Source organism: Schistocerca gregaria, chromosome 1, assembly GCF_023897955.1.
Source record: "Schistocerca gregaria isolate iqSchGreg1 chromosome 1, iqSchGreg1.2, whole genome shotgun sequence".
In the NCBI taxonomy this organism is placed as follows: domain Eukaryota; kingdom Metazoa; phylum Arthropoda; class Insecta; order Orthoptera; family Acrididae; genus Schistocerca; species Schistocerca gregaria.
The window spans coordinates 897,568,001-897,585,331 of NC_064920.1; the positions used below are offsets into that span (position 1 = coordinate 897,568,001).

Consider the following 17,331-nt stretch of genomic DNA (forward strand, 5'->3'; position numbering starts at 1 on the left):
TGGCTACACTCCATACAAATACTTTCAGAAACGACTTTCTGACACTTAAATCTATACTCGATGTTAACAAATTTCTCTTCTTCAGAAACACTTCCCGTGCCATTGCCAGTCTACATTTTATATCCTCTCTACTTCGACCATCATCAGTTATTTTGCTCCCCAAATAGCAAAACTCCTTTACTACTTTAAGTGTTTCATATCCTAATCTAATTCCCTCAGCATCACCCGACTTAATTCGACTACATTCCATTATCCTCGTTTTGCCTTTGTTGATGTTCATCTTATATCCTCCCTTCAAGACACCGTCCATTCAGCTCAACTGCTCTTCCAAGTCCTTTGCTGTCTCTGACAGAATTACGTCATCGGCAACCTCAAAGTTTTTATTTCTTCTCCATGGATTTTAATACCTACTCCGAATTTTTCTTTTGTTTCCTTTACTGCTTGCTCAATATACAGATTGAATAACATCGGGGAGAGGCTGCAACCCTGTCTTACTTCCTTCCCAACCACTGCTTCCTTTCATGTCCCTTGACTCGTATAACTGCAATCTGGTTTCTGTACAAATTGTAAATAGCCTTTCGCTCCCTGTATTTTACCCCTGCCACCTTCAGAATTTGAAAGAGAGTGTTCCAATATTTCTACGGAATCCAAACTGATCTTCCCCAAAGTCAGCTTCTACTAGTTTTTCCATTTGTCTGTAAAGAATTTGTGTTAGTATTTTGCACCTGTGACTTATTAAACTGATAGTTCGGTAATTTTCACATCTGTCAACACCTGCTTTCTTTGGGATTGGAATTATATTCTTCTTGAAGTCTGAGGGTATTTTGCCTGTCTCATGCATTTTGCTCACCAGATGGTAGAGTTTTGTCAGGACTGGGTCTCCCAAGGCTGTCAGTAGTTCCAATCGAATGTTGTCTACTCCGGGGGCCTTGTTTCGACTTGGGTCTTTCAGTGCTCTATCACTCTCTTCACGCAGTATCATATCTCCCATTTCATCTTCATCTACATCCTCTTCCCCTTCTATAACATTGCCCTCAAGTACATTGCCCTTGTATAGTCCCTCTATATACTCCTTCCACCTTTCTGCTTTCCCTACTTTGCTTAGAATCGGGTTTCCATCTTAGCTCTTGATATTCATGCAAGTGGTTCTCTTTCCTCCTGTAGGCAGTATCTATTTTACCCCTTGTGAGATATGCCTCTACATCCTTACATTTGTCCTCTAGCCATGCCTGCTTAGCCAGTTTGCACTTCCTGTCGATCTCATTTTTGAGACGTTTGTATTCCTTTTGGCCTGCTTCATGTACTGCATTTTTATATTTTCTTCTTTCAGCAATTAAATTCAGTATTTCTTTCTGTCACCCAACGATTTCCACTAGCCCTCGTGTTTTAACCTACTTGATCCTCTGCTGCCTTTACTACTTCATCCCTCAAAGCTACCCATTCTTCTTCTACGGTATTTCTTTCCCCCATACTTGTCAATTGTTCCCTTATGCTCTCCCTGAAACTCTGTACAACCTTTGGTTTAGCCAGTTTATCAATGCCCCATCTCCTTAAATTCCCACCTTTTTGCAGTTTCTTCAGTTTTAATCTACAGTTCATAACCAATAGATTGTGGTCAGAATCCACATCTGCACCTGTAAATGTCTTACAATTTAAAACCTGGTTCCTAAATCTCTGTCTTACTATTATATAATCTACGTGAAACCTGTCAGTATCTCCAGGCTTCTTCCATGTATATAACCTTCCTTTATGATTCTTGAACCAAGTGTTAGCTATGATTAAGTTGTGCTCTGTACAAAATTCTACCAGGCGGCTTGCTTGTTCATTTCTTACCCTCAATCCATATTCACCTACTACGTTTTGTTCTCTTCCTTTCCCTACTATCGAATTGTAGTCACCCAAGACTATTAAATTTTCATCTCCCTTCACTATCTGAATAATTTCTTTTATCTCATCATACATTTCTTCAATTTCTTTGTCATATGCAGAGCTAGTTGGCATATAGACTTGTACTACTGTCATAGGTGTGGGCTTCGTGTCTATCTTGGTCACAATAATGCGTTCACTATGTTGTTTGTAGTAGCTTACCAGAACTACTAATGCATTGCCCCTATTTGATTTTGTATTTATAACCCTGTATTCACCTGACCAGAAGTCTTGTTCCCCCTGCCACTGAACTTTGCTAATTCCCACTATACCTAACTTTAACCTACCCATTTCCCTTTTTACATTTTCTAATCTACCTGCCCGATTACGGGATCTGACATTCCACACTCCGATCTGTAGAACGCCAGTATTCTTTCTCCTGGTAATGATGTCCTCTTGAGTAGTCCCCGCCAGGAGATTCGAATGGGGGACTATTTTACCTCCGGAATGTTTTACCCATGAGTATGCCATCATCATTTATCCATACAGTAAAGCTGCATGCCCTCAGGAAAATGACGACCATAGTTCCCCTTGCTTTCAGCCGCACGCAGTACCAGCACAGCAAGGCAGTTTTGGTTAGTGTTACAAGGCACGATCAGTCAATCATCCAGACTGCTGCCCCTGCAACAACTGAAAAAGATGCTGCCCCTCTTCAGGAACCGGTGGGTTGGGGGGGGGGGGGGGGGGGGGGGGGAGGGGATCATGGATAACAAATCCTTAACATCTTGCATTCATCCGAGTGCTATATAAGGGGGCACTCCTAAAACAGGGTGCAGCGGGGAAAAGGACTAACTGCACCTAAAAGTGGTTCAAAACTGAGTGATAGAGCAGTGAACAGGGTGGCACGCACAAAACGTCTTATCGAGGACAACGAGGGGATTTGCACCCCAAGTGACATTGGTGAGTAAGCAGGGAGTTTTAAGCTTTTGGATGCAGCTAGTCTTAAGTTTACAAACTTGGGGCAGTCATGTCCGCTTTTTATTGGAGAGTAGTCTCACAAATGGAAACTGCAAAAGTTTAAATGTGCTGGTTAGTGTTCTGGATCAGGGTGAAGCATAGTATGATGACAGAAACGCATGTCACACATTTCCATGAGATGGACTGAAGATGAACAGGCAGCCCTGGGGGGACACAGCCTGCAGTTCCTTCAGCCTCTGGCTGGTGTCATGCAGTTGGCTTCTAATGTGTGGGTTCTCTATAGGGAGCCCTGATTGCTTCTACGGCCAGGTGTGGAGAGTCGAGGTCCTTATGAGATGCAGGGACCACAAGAAGGAGAGGGGGGGCAGGGAGGGACCTACTGTATGCCCCATGGACTAATTTCATTGCACAGTGACAAGAGGTCAATGTTGAACCTCCAAGATTCATGATTAAGTAAGCCCCAGAAATTTGCAGACATTACAAACTTCAAATGATAAGTAGTTGCAGGACGTAGGAATTGAACTGGCCAACCAGTAACTATATACACAGCACCACAGCTTCCTAAGACAATTTGAGAGTCATTTTTCATGGCTTCCATTGTAACCATGACTTTTTCTCTTTCTCTCTTCCTCTTCTAACCACCTTCAAGGTATGATATCACGGAACAAGCAGCTCCCCACAGCAAGTGGAGATGCTCACCCGCTTCTCACATTGCAATAGCGATGGGTTCAAGCAGTTCTCACATCTGCACATATCGCAATAATATCTCCCCATGTAGGATGTCTCAAAACTTACTTACTACTAAATGTCATGAACATCCTTTGTTGTCATGGAGGCTTGGAAGTGGGACATGCATCTTAAAAATGCCGTGTCACAATTCAATGGTTAAATATGAATTGGTTGTTAAAGATTTTAGCTGTAAAATTTCTTACATTAAGCGTGCAAGTCACCCCACTGAAAATATTTTTCCAATATCCCAGATTACATTTTTTTTTTTTTTAAATAAATGTAGGTTGATGTCAGTATACTCAAAGGGTAAATTGTTTTAGGCACCTGTAATTATCTCCTAGTGCCATCTCTTAAAACCACTTTTCTGCAATGACTCTTATCATAAGATTTTCTATCTTTAAGTAATTATGTTTTTTTTTTTTTTTTAGACATTTTCTCTTGTTGCTTAACTGCAAGCTGTCCTTATTCTTTTTTTTACTACATTAATTAATCTGGTCTTCACCAGTCTCTGGTAACAGTACTTTTTAAATGCTTCTAATTGTTGTGAAACTTTCTGGCAGGTTGAAACTGTGCGCTGGAGCGAGACTCAAACTCAGGACATTTGACTTTCACAGCAAGTGCCCACAGTTTTAATCTGCCATGAGGTTTCGTATCAGTGCACACTCTGCTACAGAGTGAAAATCTCATTCTGGAAACATCCCCCAGGCTGTGGCTAAGCCATGTCTCCGCAATATCCTTTTTTTCATGAGTGCTAGTTCTGCAAGGTTCGGAGGAGAGCTTTGGTAAAGTTAGGAAGGTAGGAGACGAGATACTGGCAGAAGTAAAGCTGTGAGGATGAGGCGTTTGTCATGCTTGGGTAGCTCTGATGTAGAGCACTTGCTCGCAATAGGCAAAGGTCCCGAGTTTGAGTCACGGTGCGGCACACAGTTGTTACCTGCCAGGAAGTTTCATATCAGTGCACACTCCACTGCAGAATGTAAATCTCATTCTAGCTTCTAATTGTTATCTTCCCTTTGTTCATGTTTCAAACCCATACAAAGCTGTGCTCCAAAAATAACTTGTGTATCTTTTATATTTTTAGTTGTTAGCACTTCCTTCATTTTTACAAAAACCTGCGGCTTTAAACAACCCTTGCTACTATTTCTTTCTTACACCTTCAGCCTTCTGAGTCAACAAAATTCATGCATCAGAACCTCTTCTCCCAGTTCAGTAGTGAACCATTTTTCAATTCCCTATAGATATTTATAAAACATAGGGCTTTTGTACCTCATTTTTACATGTCTTTCTTGGTTGCTTTTTGCTAACACCCCGTATCTTTTTCTAGAAAAATCTTATTCTGTGACAAATCACTGTTTTTATATGCAACTTCCATATTTCCAAAGGTGGATACGTCAACAACACAGGAATACATGATATGCTGATGTATTATCCTTTCACAGATTCCACAAACATAAACAATTTTATGGAGTAAATTCACTCTAGCTAATTATAATTAAATGCTAAATCTAGTTATATTATCCAAACAACACAAACATTACTCAAGATAGTCTTCACCATTTATTAAGGTTGCAGTTATAACAACAGTAATGATAATGTGGAATACATATGGTGGATTTAAAGGTTTTTCTTCTGAAAAGACAAGTGATCTACCAGAGAAGATTAATACTGTGGATTAATTTTTGTGTGTTCTCAGAGAAACTATGTTCACAGAGAAGGTCTGTGTTGCATTATACTGTTATTTTGTTTCATTCATTACTAGAATCTGTAAATGTGTAAGTAATAAATAGTTTAAGAGAAATTCAGAACAGTTTTTCTTATAAATTTTGGGTGCTCCTCCGCGATCAACAGTACAAGTGACAACATAGTTTTGGACATCTAATTTAAATGTTTATGATGAATTTTTCTCAGTGCTGTTTTGCTCGTGATGGCATAGCAAAGTTTAATTGTGTGGATTTTGGATCTATGATGGCAATCCACATTTCAATGATTACTGGTATGAGAATAAACAATGCTTATAACTTTTGAACACTGCGAGAAAAGGAGTATTTTCAAGCGAAACAAAAACTATTAGATGAAACAAGTTGTAACATGGAACACCAAGTTGGCAGGCGCAATGGAAGGTTTGATTACGGATGATTTTTGAGAGGTTACAATAGTTTCATTTCTGGCAATTTCAGAACACTGTGAAGGGTGAAGAATATTTGTAACTTATATAGAAATGGCAATGTTAAGAAAAATTGAAAAGTAAATGAAAATTTCATTTCTGCATCAGTTAAAGCCATTAAGTCTTTACAAGAGTTTATTTTTGAGAGAATTTCTTTTGGCTTGAAACTAAGATGTCATTTATTGAAGCATCATTTTCAGACACAGAATTGGGAGCAACCTGTAATACAATGTGTACAGATAGTGGAATGAAAAATGAAGTAACTACTGAAAATTGTTGTTTATCCAAAATCGACAACTTTGCATTGATAATTAATGACACAGAATCTGAAGAAGAAGAAGAAGAAGAAGAAGAAGAAGAAGAAGAAGCTGTTGCTGCTGATTACGATGATGATGATGGATGATGATGAAAGAGATGATTAAATCCAAACACGTTGTGATTAGATTGAGCTTACTAGAAAAGAAGATGAAAGACTCCGATTCGGCAACAGATGATAAACATGAGAAACAATTCTCACCACATTCACAGGATAAGTGTGAATAATGTTGAGGGTGCTCTAAAGTCGTTCAGCACCAATGATGGACATCCCGTTAAAAAGTGGATCACTGATTTTGAGGGAACACCATTTTCAATGGTTTGTAATCATAAGAATTTTTTCCCTTTTTTCCCCACAAAATATTGCTAGAAGGTCTGACTGAGCTTTCATTGCACTATAGAACAGTCTTACATCATGGGCTGCACCGAAAAAGACATTACAAGAAGAATTCAACATGAAGACAACTGCTGCAGAGATCCACAGACTACTCATCCTACAAAAGAAGAAAAGGAAGTCTCTTCAAGAATATTTTATTGTAATGAAAGAAATTGCCAGCCATTATGATACCGATAATGACTTCTTGTACCAATGTGTGACTGTGGGACAGAAGAAGATTCAGTCACAAAGCTTTTGCTTTATGGCAATGGAAATAAAAGAGATTTAAAGGAGAAATCGAAAACAAAGAACTGTGAAACAAAAGAGCTGTGAAGTCATTACTGAAAAAAAGTTAGAGCAATGAAAATTTCTCAACCTCCAATTACAAAGAAGGTGAAGACTTGGTAATAACAGCACTGTAAGCACAACTTAGGATCGAAACAAAGAGTTTCAACTGTGATGACAGCGTACCTAGGTCAAGTGACTGTAACCACGAATGCAAAGAAAAGGTATGCTTGAATTGTGACCACACAGAGACAGTGACCATGTATGTGAGAGTTGTTCTTGTGCGAATGTGTGCAAGTTTTCTACTTCTGAACATGCACTTTGTCTGAAACCTGAAATATTTCTAGCAGTCTTCTTCACTGACACTGTCTGTGAATCAATGCGTCCTCCATGCAGTGAATAGCAATCTATCCTCTCCACATTGTTGTTGCTCCATCCTGGACTTTCCATTGCTAGATTTGATTGGCAAGGTAATAACCATAAGGAGCTCAGAACTATGACAACACGCGCTACGTTCATGCGACCCTAGTGAAATGACTACTCATCATCGGTGTCATAAGTTTGGCAAGATGGCCACACGTAGGATTTGGATGGGGGAGTTACAGGTTTTTCTACTGACAAGTTATGTGCCAGAGGAGAAGATAACTGCAGAGCTGTTTTCATGTGTCCATGGAGAAACTATGTTCACAGAGAGGACATAAATTGCACTGGACTGTCCTTTTTGTTTGTTTTTACTGTAACTGTGAAAGTAGCATGCAGTTTACATGAAAGTCAGAACCACTTTTCCTACAAAAATAAATAAGTTGTTTGTTTTAATATTTAAGATATAAGGTTACAAAACTACACAGCAAATGAAAAAAATTTCTTACCTGGCAAAACATCATGGAATTGCTGGTACAAAAGCATTAGATCTAAAAGGCAATTGTGTCCCACAATTGGTTTCTTCAGTTCAACTAACAGTTTGAAAATATGAGAGAAACCAAGCAGATAGTGGATTAAGTCTTCATCTAATTTTTCCTTATTCTCTTTGTTAGACATTAAGCGATGTTTCTCCGTTGCGATCTTTTTAACAATGATCTGCAGGGCAAAAATATTGTTCACTATAGAAAACATTTTTAGCAGGACAGTATAAAAGATTATGAAAGGAGACACAAAATATGCACGTTGAACATCATCCTCTTTAGCTCATAGATCATGGTGCAACTGCCAATATTATAGGAATTAGATAAAGAAGCCGAGCTCAGATTGTAAAGTAAAGAATTTTAAGTAACATTTTGTACCCTTACTGTAATAACCCTGTGTGCACCCATTTAAAGTGATTTTGGGGAAGACCTAAGACTCTTAAATTAAATGAGCCAGATGGGAAACTGAACATGAACATGTGAAAAGTGTTTTGACCACCATACAATATCATTCAGTTGTCCAACTATAACTTCCATTAAATGCACATAAGCTGAATTCTGATCAATTATACTTTCTTCCTTCCACTTATTTCATCTGATGATGATAGATCCACATCATCTTCAGAATGTTTTTAATAATTTGGCATTTTTAAATCTCTTTGTACTCATCTAAATTTCTCTTTTGAGCCAAATATAAAGTCCACATTCACTATTACTACAATCTTTTTACTAATTACTTCACTTCAAAGCACATCCATACTTTCACCAGCTATGACTAGTCAAGTGTGATACTGCAGGCATTTCCTTTGACTTCTTACCCAATGCTAATAATAGGAAATTAAAATCTTATATGTATTTCTTATTACTGCCGTTGCTATCATGTACACTCAGCTGTCTGTCAAAACTTCCACATACAAATACATACACATGCACAGGACACATACACCTGAATGGATACAACGTGCTAGGTAGAGGATCTCATGTGGGTAAGGAGAAAAAGGAGGCGGGGAAAAAGAGAAAGACTGGCTGACAACTGAGAGGAAGAGAGATCATGTGTCGTATAAGAATGCGGTACAGGTGAGCTTATTGTCCACAGGCAGACATGATTGTGCACAACACACATTGGTGTGGAAATATTGATTTCTACATCTGTCTATTTGACCATGTCAGTGGCTCATTGTCCCAGTCAAGATAAACGTTCAGACAAGTTATGTGATTTGGGCATGCTATATCTGATTCATTAGCTCCCCAAAGGGTATGCATTCCAATACCTCACTTCAAAGATCAAGTATTGTGTGGAAAAGTAAAGTACAGATCCGGCCATAGTGGGAACTAATTTGACCATGTTACCAGATAGCCATTTTCCATTTGGAAGTACTGTATAGTGTTACCTTACACTAACAACACTTTCGCAGCTGCATTTCAGTTCAAAGTACTGCGTGTTTCTATCTTGTAGTAAAATCATGGAAATCAATCATAGAAAGAGCACTTGTTAAGTTTGATGACAATAAATAGGAAAGAGTTAAGTAGAAGTGCCAGCCAGAAAATGCAAGGAAAAGCGCAATCGAATTATGAAGTTGAGGCAAATTATGGAAGAAAGAATACAATGCTAAGTTGTATGTGATTCAAGTAACAACCCCAAAGAAAAAGATGCAAAATGTACACAATAAGTACCTCACTGGCAATATGGTTAAATGTCTTGTTATGGATCAATTTTTGAAAGATCATAAACAATACAGAGAAATACTGACTCTGAAAAATTCAATGCTTGCAATGAATCTCTGAGAAGAATTATTCTGTAAATGGGACCAGACTTTAAAAGAACCCAGTACAAACAAGTTATAATAGGTGAAGTAAATGACACAGTTTGGAAAATTATACACGTTAGATTTTTACAAAAATATGAAACATCAGAAATCAAGCAGTCTGTGTTTATCCAAAGCATGGCTTCATTCACATTGGACTGTGAATAAATGCTCACACAATGGAAGTTTGAGAAAAATATCATTAAACAAAAGTGCTGGTCAATATTTAATTGTTTTGCTTTGCAGGGTGTTAGCATTCATTTGTGTACCGCGCAACAGTGCTGCCTCATTTTTAAGTCTACTGGAATCAATGCTGTTACTACCTCCCCCCCACCCAGTTTCTTGGTTGTAACAATGAAAGTGCAACCACAATGGCCAGGCTTCAGTTTACTTTGCCAGTTAATAAGTATCACTTCATCATAACAACATCACAAGGTCTTATTGACCTAGTATCCTACCCATGCCAACAAATTACAAAAATAATAATCACAATTTACTCCTCCACTGCAGCTGTCTGCCTCTGGAATAAGCTATCCCATACCCTGCTGCATTTAAGAAAAATACTGAAGTACTTTCTTTTGTCAACTCATAACTTTTGTCCAAAAATTAACATATACACTGCCTGCATGAGAATGTGAGGAGAGTCATAGTCATCGACAAGGTGCTGGTCGATTGCACCTGAACACGAGGGAGTATCACTGTACTGTGCACCAACCGAATCATAACCCCTTCACATATGCACCTGTCATTCAATAACATGTACAGGACTCCCTGCAACACTGTGTGTCTTCCCATTTTGTTCAGAGACTTGTAGCAGTTGGACTAGGGAATTACTGTACCTTGCATAGACTGCTGGCTGCAATTGGACTGATGCCATGACTGGGAAAAACAATGATGAATCACTGCTACACTACTAAAGATGACCACTGTTGGCAAGTATGGCAGCAACCATGACCACTGTTGGCAAGTGCGGCAGCAACCCAGAGGAAGGTTCCACTCTTCCAATGTTTTGAAGAGCCACATCAGTGTTACTCCTAGCATGATGGTGTCACGAGCCGTTGTGTGTGACTTTAGGTCAAGGCTAGTAGTGACTGAGGGAACTCCTGATGACACAATGGCATGTCACAGACTTCCTGCATCCTCACATGTTACCTCCCATGTGACTATATTGTGGTGATACTATTTTTCAACATGGCAATGCTCATCCACCATAGCATGTGTATCTGTCTGCTTGGTGTTGAGGTAATCTCGTGGAAACCAAGATCCCCATATCAGTCTTTGGTTAAAATCTGTGGGACCATCATGGACATCAAATCTGTCCTAGTCCAGAATCCAGGATGTGAAGGACCTGTTACATGTCTGAAAGAACAGACATCATATCCATTTAAGTATATGTTACAATAGTTGAGGGTCAGTTTGCCTTAGAAGAGAATTCGATGACTTTATGATGCCCTTCCAAACAGAATCAGTACATGTATCAAGGCCAGAGTGGGTGCAGCATCACACTTATAAATGGACTAATGTTGCCAAGTCCTGTGTAAATTTGAGTCAATTTTGTTGTCACTGAAATTACATCACATACCCTCCCAAACTGAGAAGTCTGAACTGATTTCCTCCTGCCCTCCAGGATGGTCAACATTTTCTTCTTGTTCTTCTTCTTCTTCTTCTTCAGACAGTGTGTGTCCGTTTCTCTCTGCCAAACAATAAATCAATGCCCACATCTTCTGCCAGATGTGCTCCTTTTTCAGGGTTGCAACAAGTTTCCCCAAGTACAATTCCCTGATTTCCAGAAAAGTTTTAGCATTTTTCCCTAACCAACTTTTGAAATCCCGAGGGTAAGTTAAGACGAAGCTGACAATCTGTGTTTGAAGCTATGGTACACAAAACAATAGTGCAAACAAGGAAATATATATATATATATATATATATATATATATATATATATATATATATATATATATATATAAACTTGCAGGCAGATGGTTTTAACTAAAGTGAGTAAAAATCTAAAAGTGCTAACATCAACATATTTTGTAATGAACTGTTTTTAGGTGGAGAAAGCAAGCCAAATTATATATGCTTCATTAAGACCACTGGTGTTATTTTATTTCAATAAAACAAAACAGATTTGGTAACAAAAGTACACATTTCCTTGGAAGTTGTAAGGCAGATTTAAAATACCTTCACTGATTTCAGAAATCACCTCAGAAACAAGCTGGCCTCTTGAAAGAAGAGTATAAGGCAGGGAAGACCTGTGTAAACCAACACTGCAGATGACCACCAATAAAATGTGGTTCTACTATGTTCGTTATTGTTGGTTATTAGTCACTTCTTACAAGTATTATTTTACAGGTATTGCGTGATTTTTATTTCGAGAAATATAATAATACAGAGCGTAAAACCGCCAGCGACTGACAAAATTTTCTTCTTCTTATCATCCAAACTTTCTAACATAGAAACTACTTTTGAAGTTCCAAAATGTACTAGAACAAATAAAATGTCAATAAAATGCCACACTGAACAACATATTTGCGGTGAGACAGTTGCAATTACTGAAATCCAGTGCCCATGTCCTCTGGCCTGCTGAGGAGCACCACAGTCCTGGGTCCATGGATAAACCATGAAAATCCACTGCATTATGCCACACACAAACACATCCAACCCGCCGGTATATCAGTGAGACTAGATCCAAAGGGGAGGGTCTGCACACTAGTGGAAACCGAATGGCTCCAGATCAGCAGGTCCGACCCATTACAGACAACCTCTGACTCTGGCCCATCGTGGAAATCCACTCATGTGGCCAGCCATTCATGAGCCACAGACAGCATGTTGATGGAATGAGACCATGGTGATCAATCAATCCAACAGATAACTTGTTCAAATACTCTGAAAATCAATAATAATGAGGATAGCTAAAATCTTACCATAAAGATGATTGCTGAGCTGCACAAAGGCAGGTAGAAAACAGAATCCCATTCTCATTCTAGAACCACACTCTCAAAACTAAATTTTCAGCCATAGCTTTTGTCAGAAAATTAGAGCACACACACATTCACACAATGACTTGGACACAACTCATGCAGACATGACTGCCGTCTCCGGCCATTGCGTCTACAGTCTCTGAGAATCAGATCTGATGAGAGGCAGGGAGGCATGAAGAGTACTTTGTTTTGCAATCCTCATGCCTCTCTGCCCCTTGTTGGCAGCTCCTAGGCTACCGGCAAGAAGTGGTGGCAACATTGACTGCAAGCTGAGGTGAGTGGTAGGAAGAAGGGAAGCACTAACAATGAGGGAGTTGGGACATGGTGCATGTACTCAGCTGCACCCAGCCAGTGATGATGCATGACACCTCAGTCAACAAGCCATTTCATTTCATCTACTGAAACAAAACAAGATGTTTCCAGTGTTTTTCCTTTCCTTTTTCTTTTTTTTCCAAATTTCCCCGATTTCCGTAACGTGTTTGAAATTCCGTAATTTCCCTGATTTCCAGAACCTGTGACCACCCTGTTTTTCTGCTTCTCCTCAATATTCTACAATGTTCCCATACCTGCAAAATCTCTCTCTCTCTCTCTCTCTCTCTCTCTCTCTCTCTCTCTCTCTCTCTCTTGCCTAATACCTTTGTTCTGGTTGTATGTAAAGTATGCTAGCGGTAAGACACAATCAATGCCCTGTCTGCACAACAGCAATCACTGACAGTGATGCCAAAACAGAGTTACTCAACACAGCCTTCCAAAATTCCTTCACCAAAGAAGATGAAGTAATATTCCAGAATTTGAATCAAGAACAGCTGCCAACATGAGTAACTCAGAAGTAGATACCTTTGTAGTAGTGAAGCAACTTAAATCACTTATTAAAAACAAGTCTTCCCATCCAGACTGTATACCTACTGTGTTCATTTCAGAGTATGCTGAAGCAGTAGCTTCATACTTAGCTATCATATACAACCATTCGCTCAACAAAAGATCCATACCCGAAGACTGCAAGGTTGCATAGGTCACACCAGTATTCAAGAATGGCAATATGAGTAATCCACTAAATTATGGGGCCCTATCATTAACATCGATATGCAGCATGATTTTGGAACGTATACTGTATTCGAACATTACGAATTACCTTGAAGAGAAGAGTCTCCTGTCACAGTGTCAACACAGATTCAGAAAACATTGTTCTTGCGAATCAGGTTTGCTCTTTACTCAAAGTACAGAGTGCTATCAAAAAAGGATTTCAAATTGGTTCCACATTTCCAGATTTTCAGAAGGCTTTTGATACCATACCTTGCAAGCGGCTTGTAATGAAATTGCATGCTTATGGAACATCACCTCAGTTATGCAACTAGATTTGTGATTTCCTGTCAGCAAGGTCACAGTTCATAGTAACTGCCAGAAAGCCTTCGAATAAACCAGAAGGATGCCAAAAAGTCTTCGAATAAACCAGGATGCCAAAAAGTCTTCGAGACATTCTCCAAGGTAGTGTTATAGACCCTCAGCTGTTCTCTATCTACATAAACAACTTAGGAGACAATCTGAGCAGCCATCTTAGGTTGTATGCAGATGATGCTGTCGTTTATCATCTTGTAAAGTCATCAGAAGATCAAAACAAGCCTCACAAAGATTTAGAAAAGATATCTGTGTGGTGCGAAAATTGGCATCTGATCCTAAATAATAAAAAGTGTGAGAACACCACATCAGTTCTAAATGGAATCAGTTAAACTTTGATTACATGATAAATCAACCATATCAAAAGACCATAAATTCAAAGAAAACCTAGGAATTACAATTACGAACTTGAATTGAAAAGAACACACAGAAAATGTTGTAGAGAAGGTGAACCAAAGACTGTGTTTTATTGGCAGAACACTTACAAGATGCAAGACACTTGTCCATCCTTTTCTGGTGTACTGCTGCATGATGTTGGATCCTTACTGGATAGGACATCAGAATAATGTGACTCGTGTGCATGGGTTGTTGAATGCTGATTGTCAAATGAGAGTTTGAGTGTTAGCTCTGAACATGCCTAAACCTATTGTACATCACATTGTTATAGAAGAACTGAACCTGTGAAAGGTGTTCAAAAACCTCGTCCTCAAACTGTTGAAGGATGAGCAAAAGGCCATGGCAAGCGAATGAAAGAACATATGAAATCTGAACCAGGTTATTTGAACAATGTATTAATGGAGATGAAATGTGAGCATTTTGATACATCCCAGAGATGACACAAAGAGTACTGGCTGGCATATCCCAGTGTTCCTGGAATAGAAGGAGGCAATGATGAGCAAATCTAAATTGAAGACATTCCTGATAGTCCTCCTCAAAGCCAAGGGTGTGGTTCACGAAGAGTTTGTACCTAAAGGACACTGTTAACACTGCCTGCTACATGGGGTTTCTGCAAAGTTTGCAAAAAGACATCGCCGTGTAGTGTAACATGGGTTATTCATGAGAATGACTATGTTCCGCTGAGGACACTCACGCTGGCAAAAGATAGTTGTGTCTCTTATAAACATTTTACATTGTAGGAAAAGTATACTATCCGCAGTCCAATCTATTACCTGAGCAGTTTGTGCGTGACATAACACATAGGGGCAAGGCGCTGTGAGGAGAGCACAGTAGCACTTGCTGGACGTGGACATTTATGCCTTGGTAACGCTCCTGCCTAGAGCCTTTGTATTGAGAAAATGACTCAAGCATGCACATTGACAGATGGTCTGAAGCGGGTTCAGTCGAGTACATAGTTATAATTTTCCTCTGCTAGCAGACAGGACTAATTGGAAACAACTATAATGTAGTTAAGAATTTTGAAAACCAGAGTTCAGTGGTGCACAGAGACATTCAAGAAACAGGTCAAGAGAATGTTTTCATGAATTGTTGTGTTTATTTATGTTTGCACAGTTTTGTATATGCTTTCAGCAGTGTGAATGATGGGTGAATGTTGTCTAAAGAAGTTTGGAGGGTAGGAGACAAGGTACTGGCGGAACTAAAGCTGTGAAGATGGGGCACGAGTCGTGTTTGGATTGCTCAGTTGGTAGAGCACTTACCCGCGAAATGCAAAGGTCCCAAGTTCGAGTCTTGGGCCAGCACACAGTTTTAATCTGCCAGGAAGCTTCATATCAGCACACACACACTGCTGCAGAGTGAAAATTTTATTCAGAAAATTAGTAAACTTGATGAAAAACTCGAAAAGCAGATTGAGGTTTTAAAAGAAATGTGGAAAAATGATATGAAGTCGTTAGAAAAAAAATAGATGGCAAAATTTCTCAAGTTTAGAATAACTGCCAATAATTCAATAAAACTGTAAAAAGTGAATTAACAGATGCCTTGAAAAAAGTTGCTATTGGAAACAAACAAAGGGTAGATTTGATAAAAGAAAGTGTGCAGGAAATAGAGGTCAAAATAGCAGTCTATATGCGTAAATGATCACAAATCGTTAAGACAGTAAAATCAGTTCTGAATATGCCAAAGGTATGAATGAAGTAAAAAGTTTGTCTGACCGAGTGGGTGTGTCTGAAGAAAATGTTCTTCAGTTAACTAACCAGGTAGAAGAGGTTGAAAATAAGTAGGATGAGGATAGCAGTAGATTATGCCAAGTTAAAACTAACCTCAGACATGGAACAGCAGTGAATGTAGTTTTGTAGCAGAATCGCAATATCGTTCTGCAAATGATTTTGACTTTTGTGCTAGGTTAGTTGTAGACTGCAAAGTCCGGAGTAAGAAATTTGTAATTTTAGTTTATAAGAAAGAGAATTTTTTGAAAGATTTAAAATCTGAAGTGAGGATCAATAATTTGTATAATTATAAAATTTTTGGAAAAAAACTTCATATTTATAGGGGGTGTGAGGCTTGGCACCTTATATCGCTCCTATTTAGAGCCCGTGCATCAGGAAAATTACTCATGTGTGCAGTGATGAATAGACAGAAGCGGGTTCAGTCGAGTACGTAGTTCTAATTTTCCTCTGCTAGAGGACGGTAGCAGACAGGACTAAACAGAAAAAACTATAATGTAATTAAGAATTCTGATCACCAAAGCTCAGTGGTGCACAGAGGCATTCAAGAAACAGGTCAAAAGAATGTTTTCATGAATTGTTCTGTTTATTTCTTGAAGGCTTTTTTGTTTATTTATGTTTGTAAAGGTTTGTATATGCTTTTAGTAATGTGAAAGATGCGTGAATGTGGTCTAACGTAAATATGTAGATCATTGTTCTACTGATGAACAAACTAGTGCGAGAAAGTTTTAAGACAGAGTGAATGCAGATGACGGGGAATTTTGTATCCTATGGTAAGTAAGTTTATGGAAAAAGGAAAGCTAATTCAAGTGCAAATGAAAACAGTTAATAATGTGAAGTACAAACAAAATACCAGAATGTTAAAAATTTATTTCGGGAAAAGGTACAATTCAAAAGTGTGTTATCTGTTAATTGGTTAGTCGTGAAAAGCGTGGACTCATGCGGGAGAATAATGTTTTTTTTTTCCTTTTTTTTTTTTTTAATGAGGCGTAAAGAAAACTGACCAATCAGAATAGAGTATTCTTCGCGGGTCGTTTCTCTTGTGAGATATAGAATACAGAAGATTATCATTTTAAATCCCCCCAACACACACACACACACACACACACACACACACACACACACACACACACCACACACACACACAAAAGAAAGAGAAACTTCAGTTTCTACCTGGCTGTGATGGATCATGTGGCAATGCTGCCACAGTCACCCTACAGTCTCAATTTCACTCCAGTCGTTTTATTTTTGTATCAACTATGTACACGAAGGATGCCATATTGACAGCATCAAAGCTACCCAAGTGAATCTGGCAACAGCTTTAAACGAAGTTCCCATGACGTCTTGCTTTTGTGAGGCGGGGTGGGGCGGGGGGAGGGGGGTGGGGGGGGGGTAAAGAGATATATATATACACT

General features: G+C 38.9%; 1 protein-coding gene across 1 annotated transcript in view; it reads right to left on the reverse strand.

Moving 5' to 3' along the window:
* The window catches only part of LOC126274332 (pre-piRNA 3'-exonuclease trimmer-like), a 209,310-nt gene that overhangs the window by 141,980 nt on the left and 49,999 nt on the right, over positions 1 to 17,331 (reverse strand). Inside the window, exon 4 of the mRNA XM_049977104.1 lies at positions 7,583 to 7,790. Within this exon, the coding sequence (XP_049833061.1) occupies positions 7,583 to 7,790 (208 nt within the window). The remainder of the gene's footprint in view (positions 1 to 7,582; positions 7,791 to 17,331) is intronic.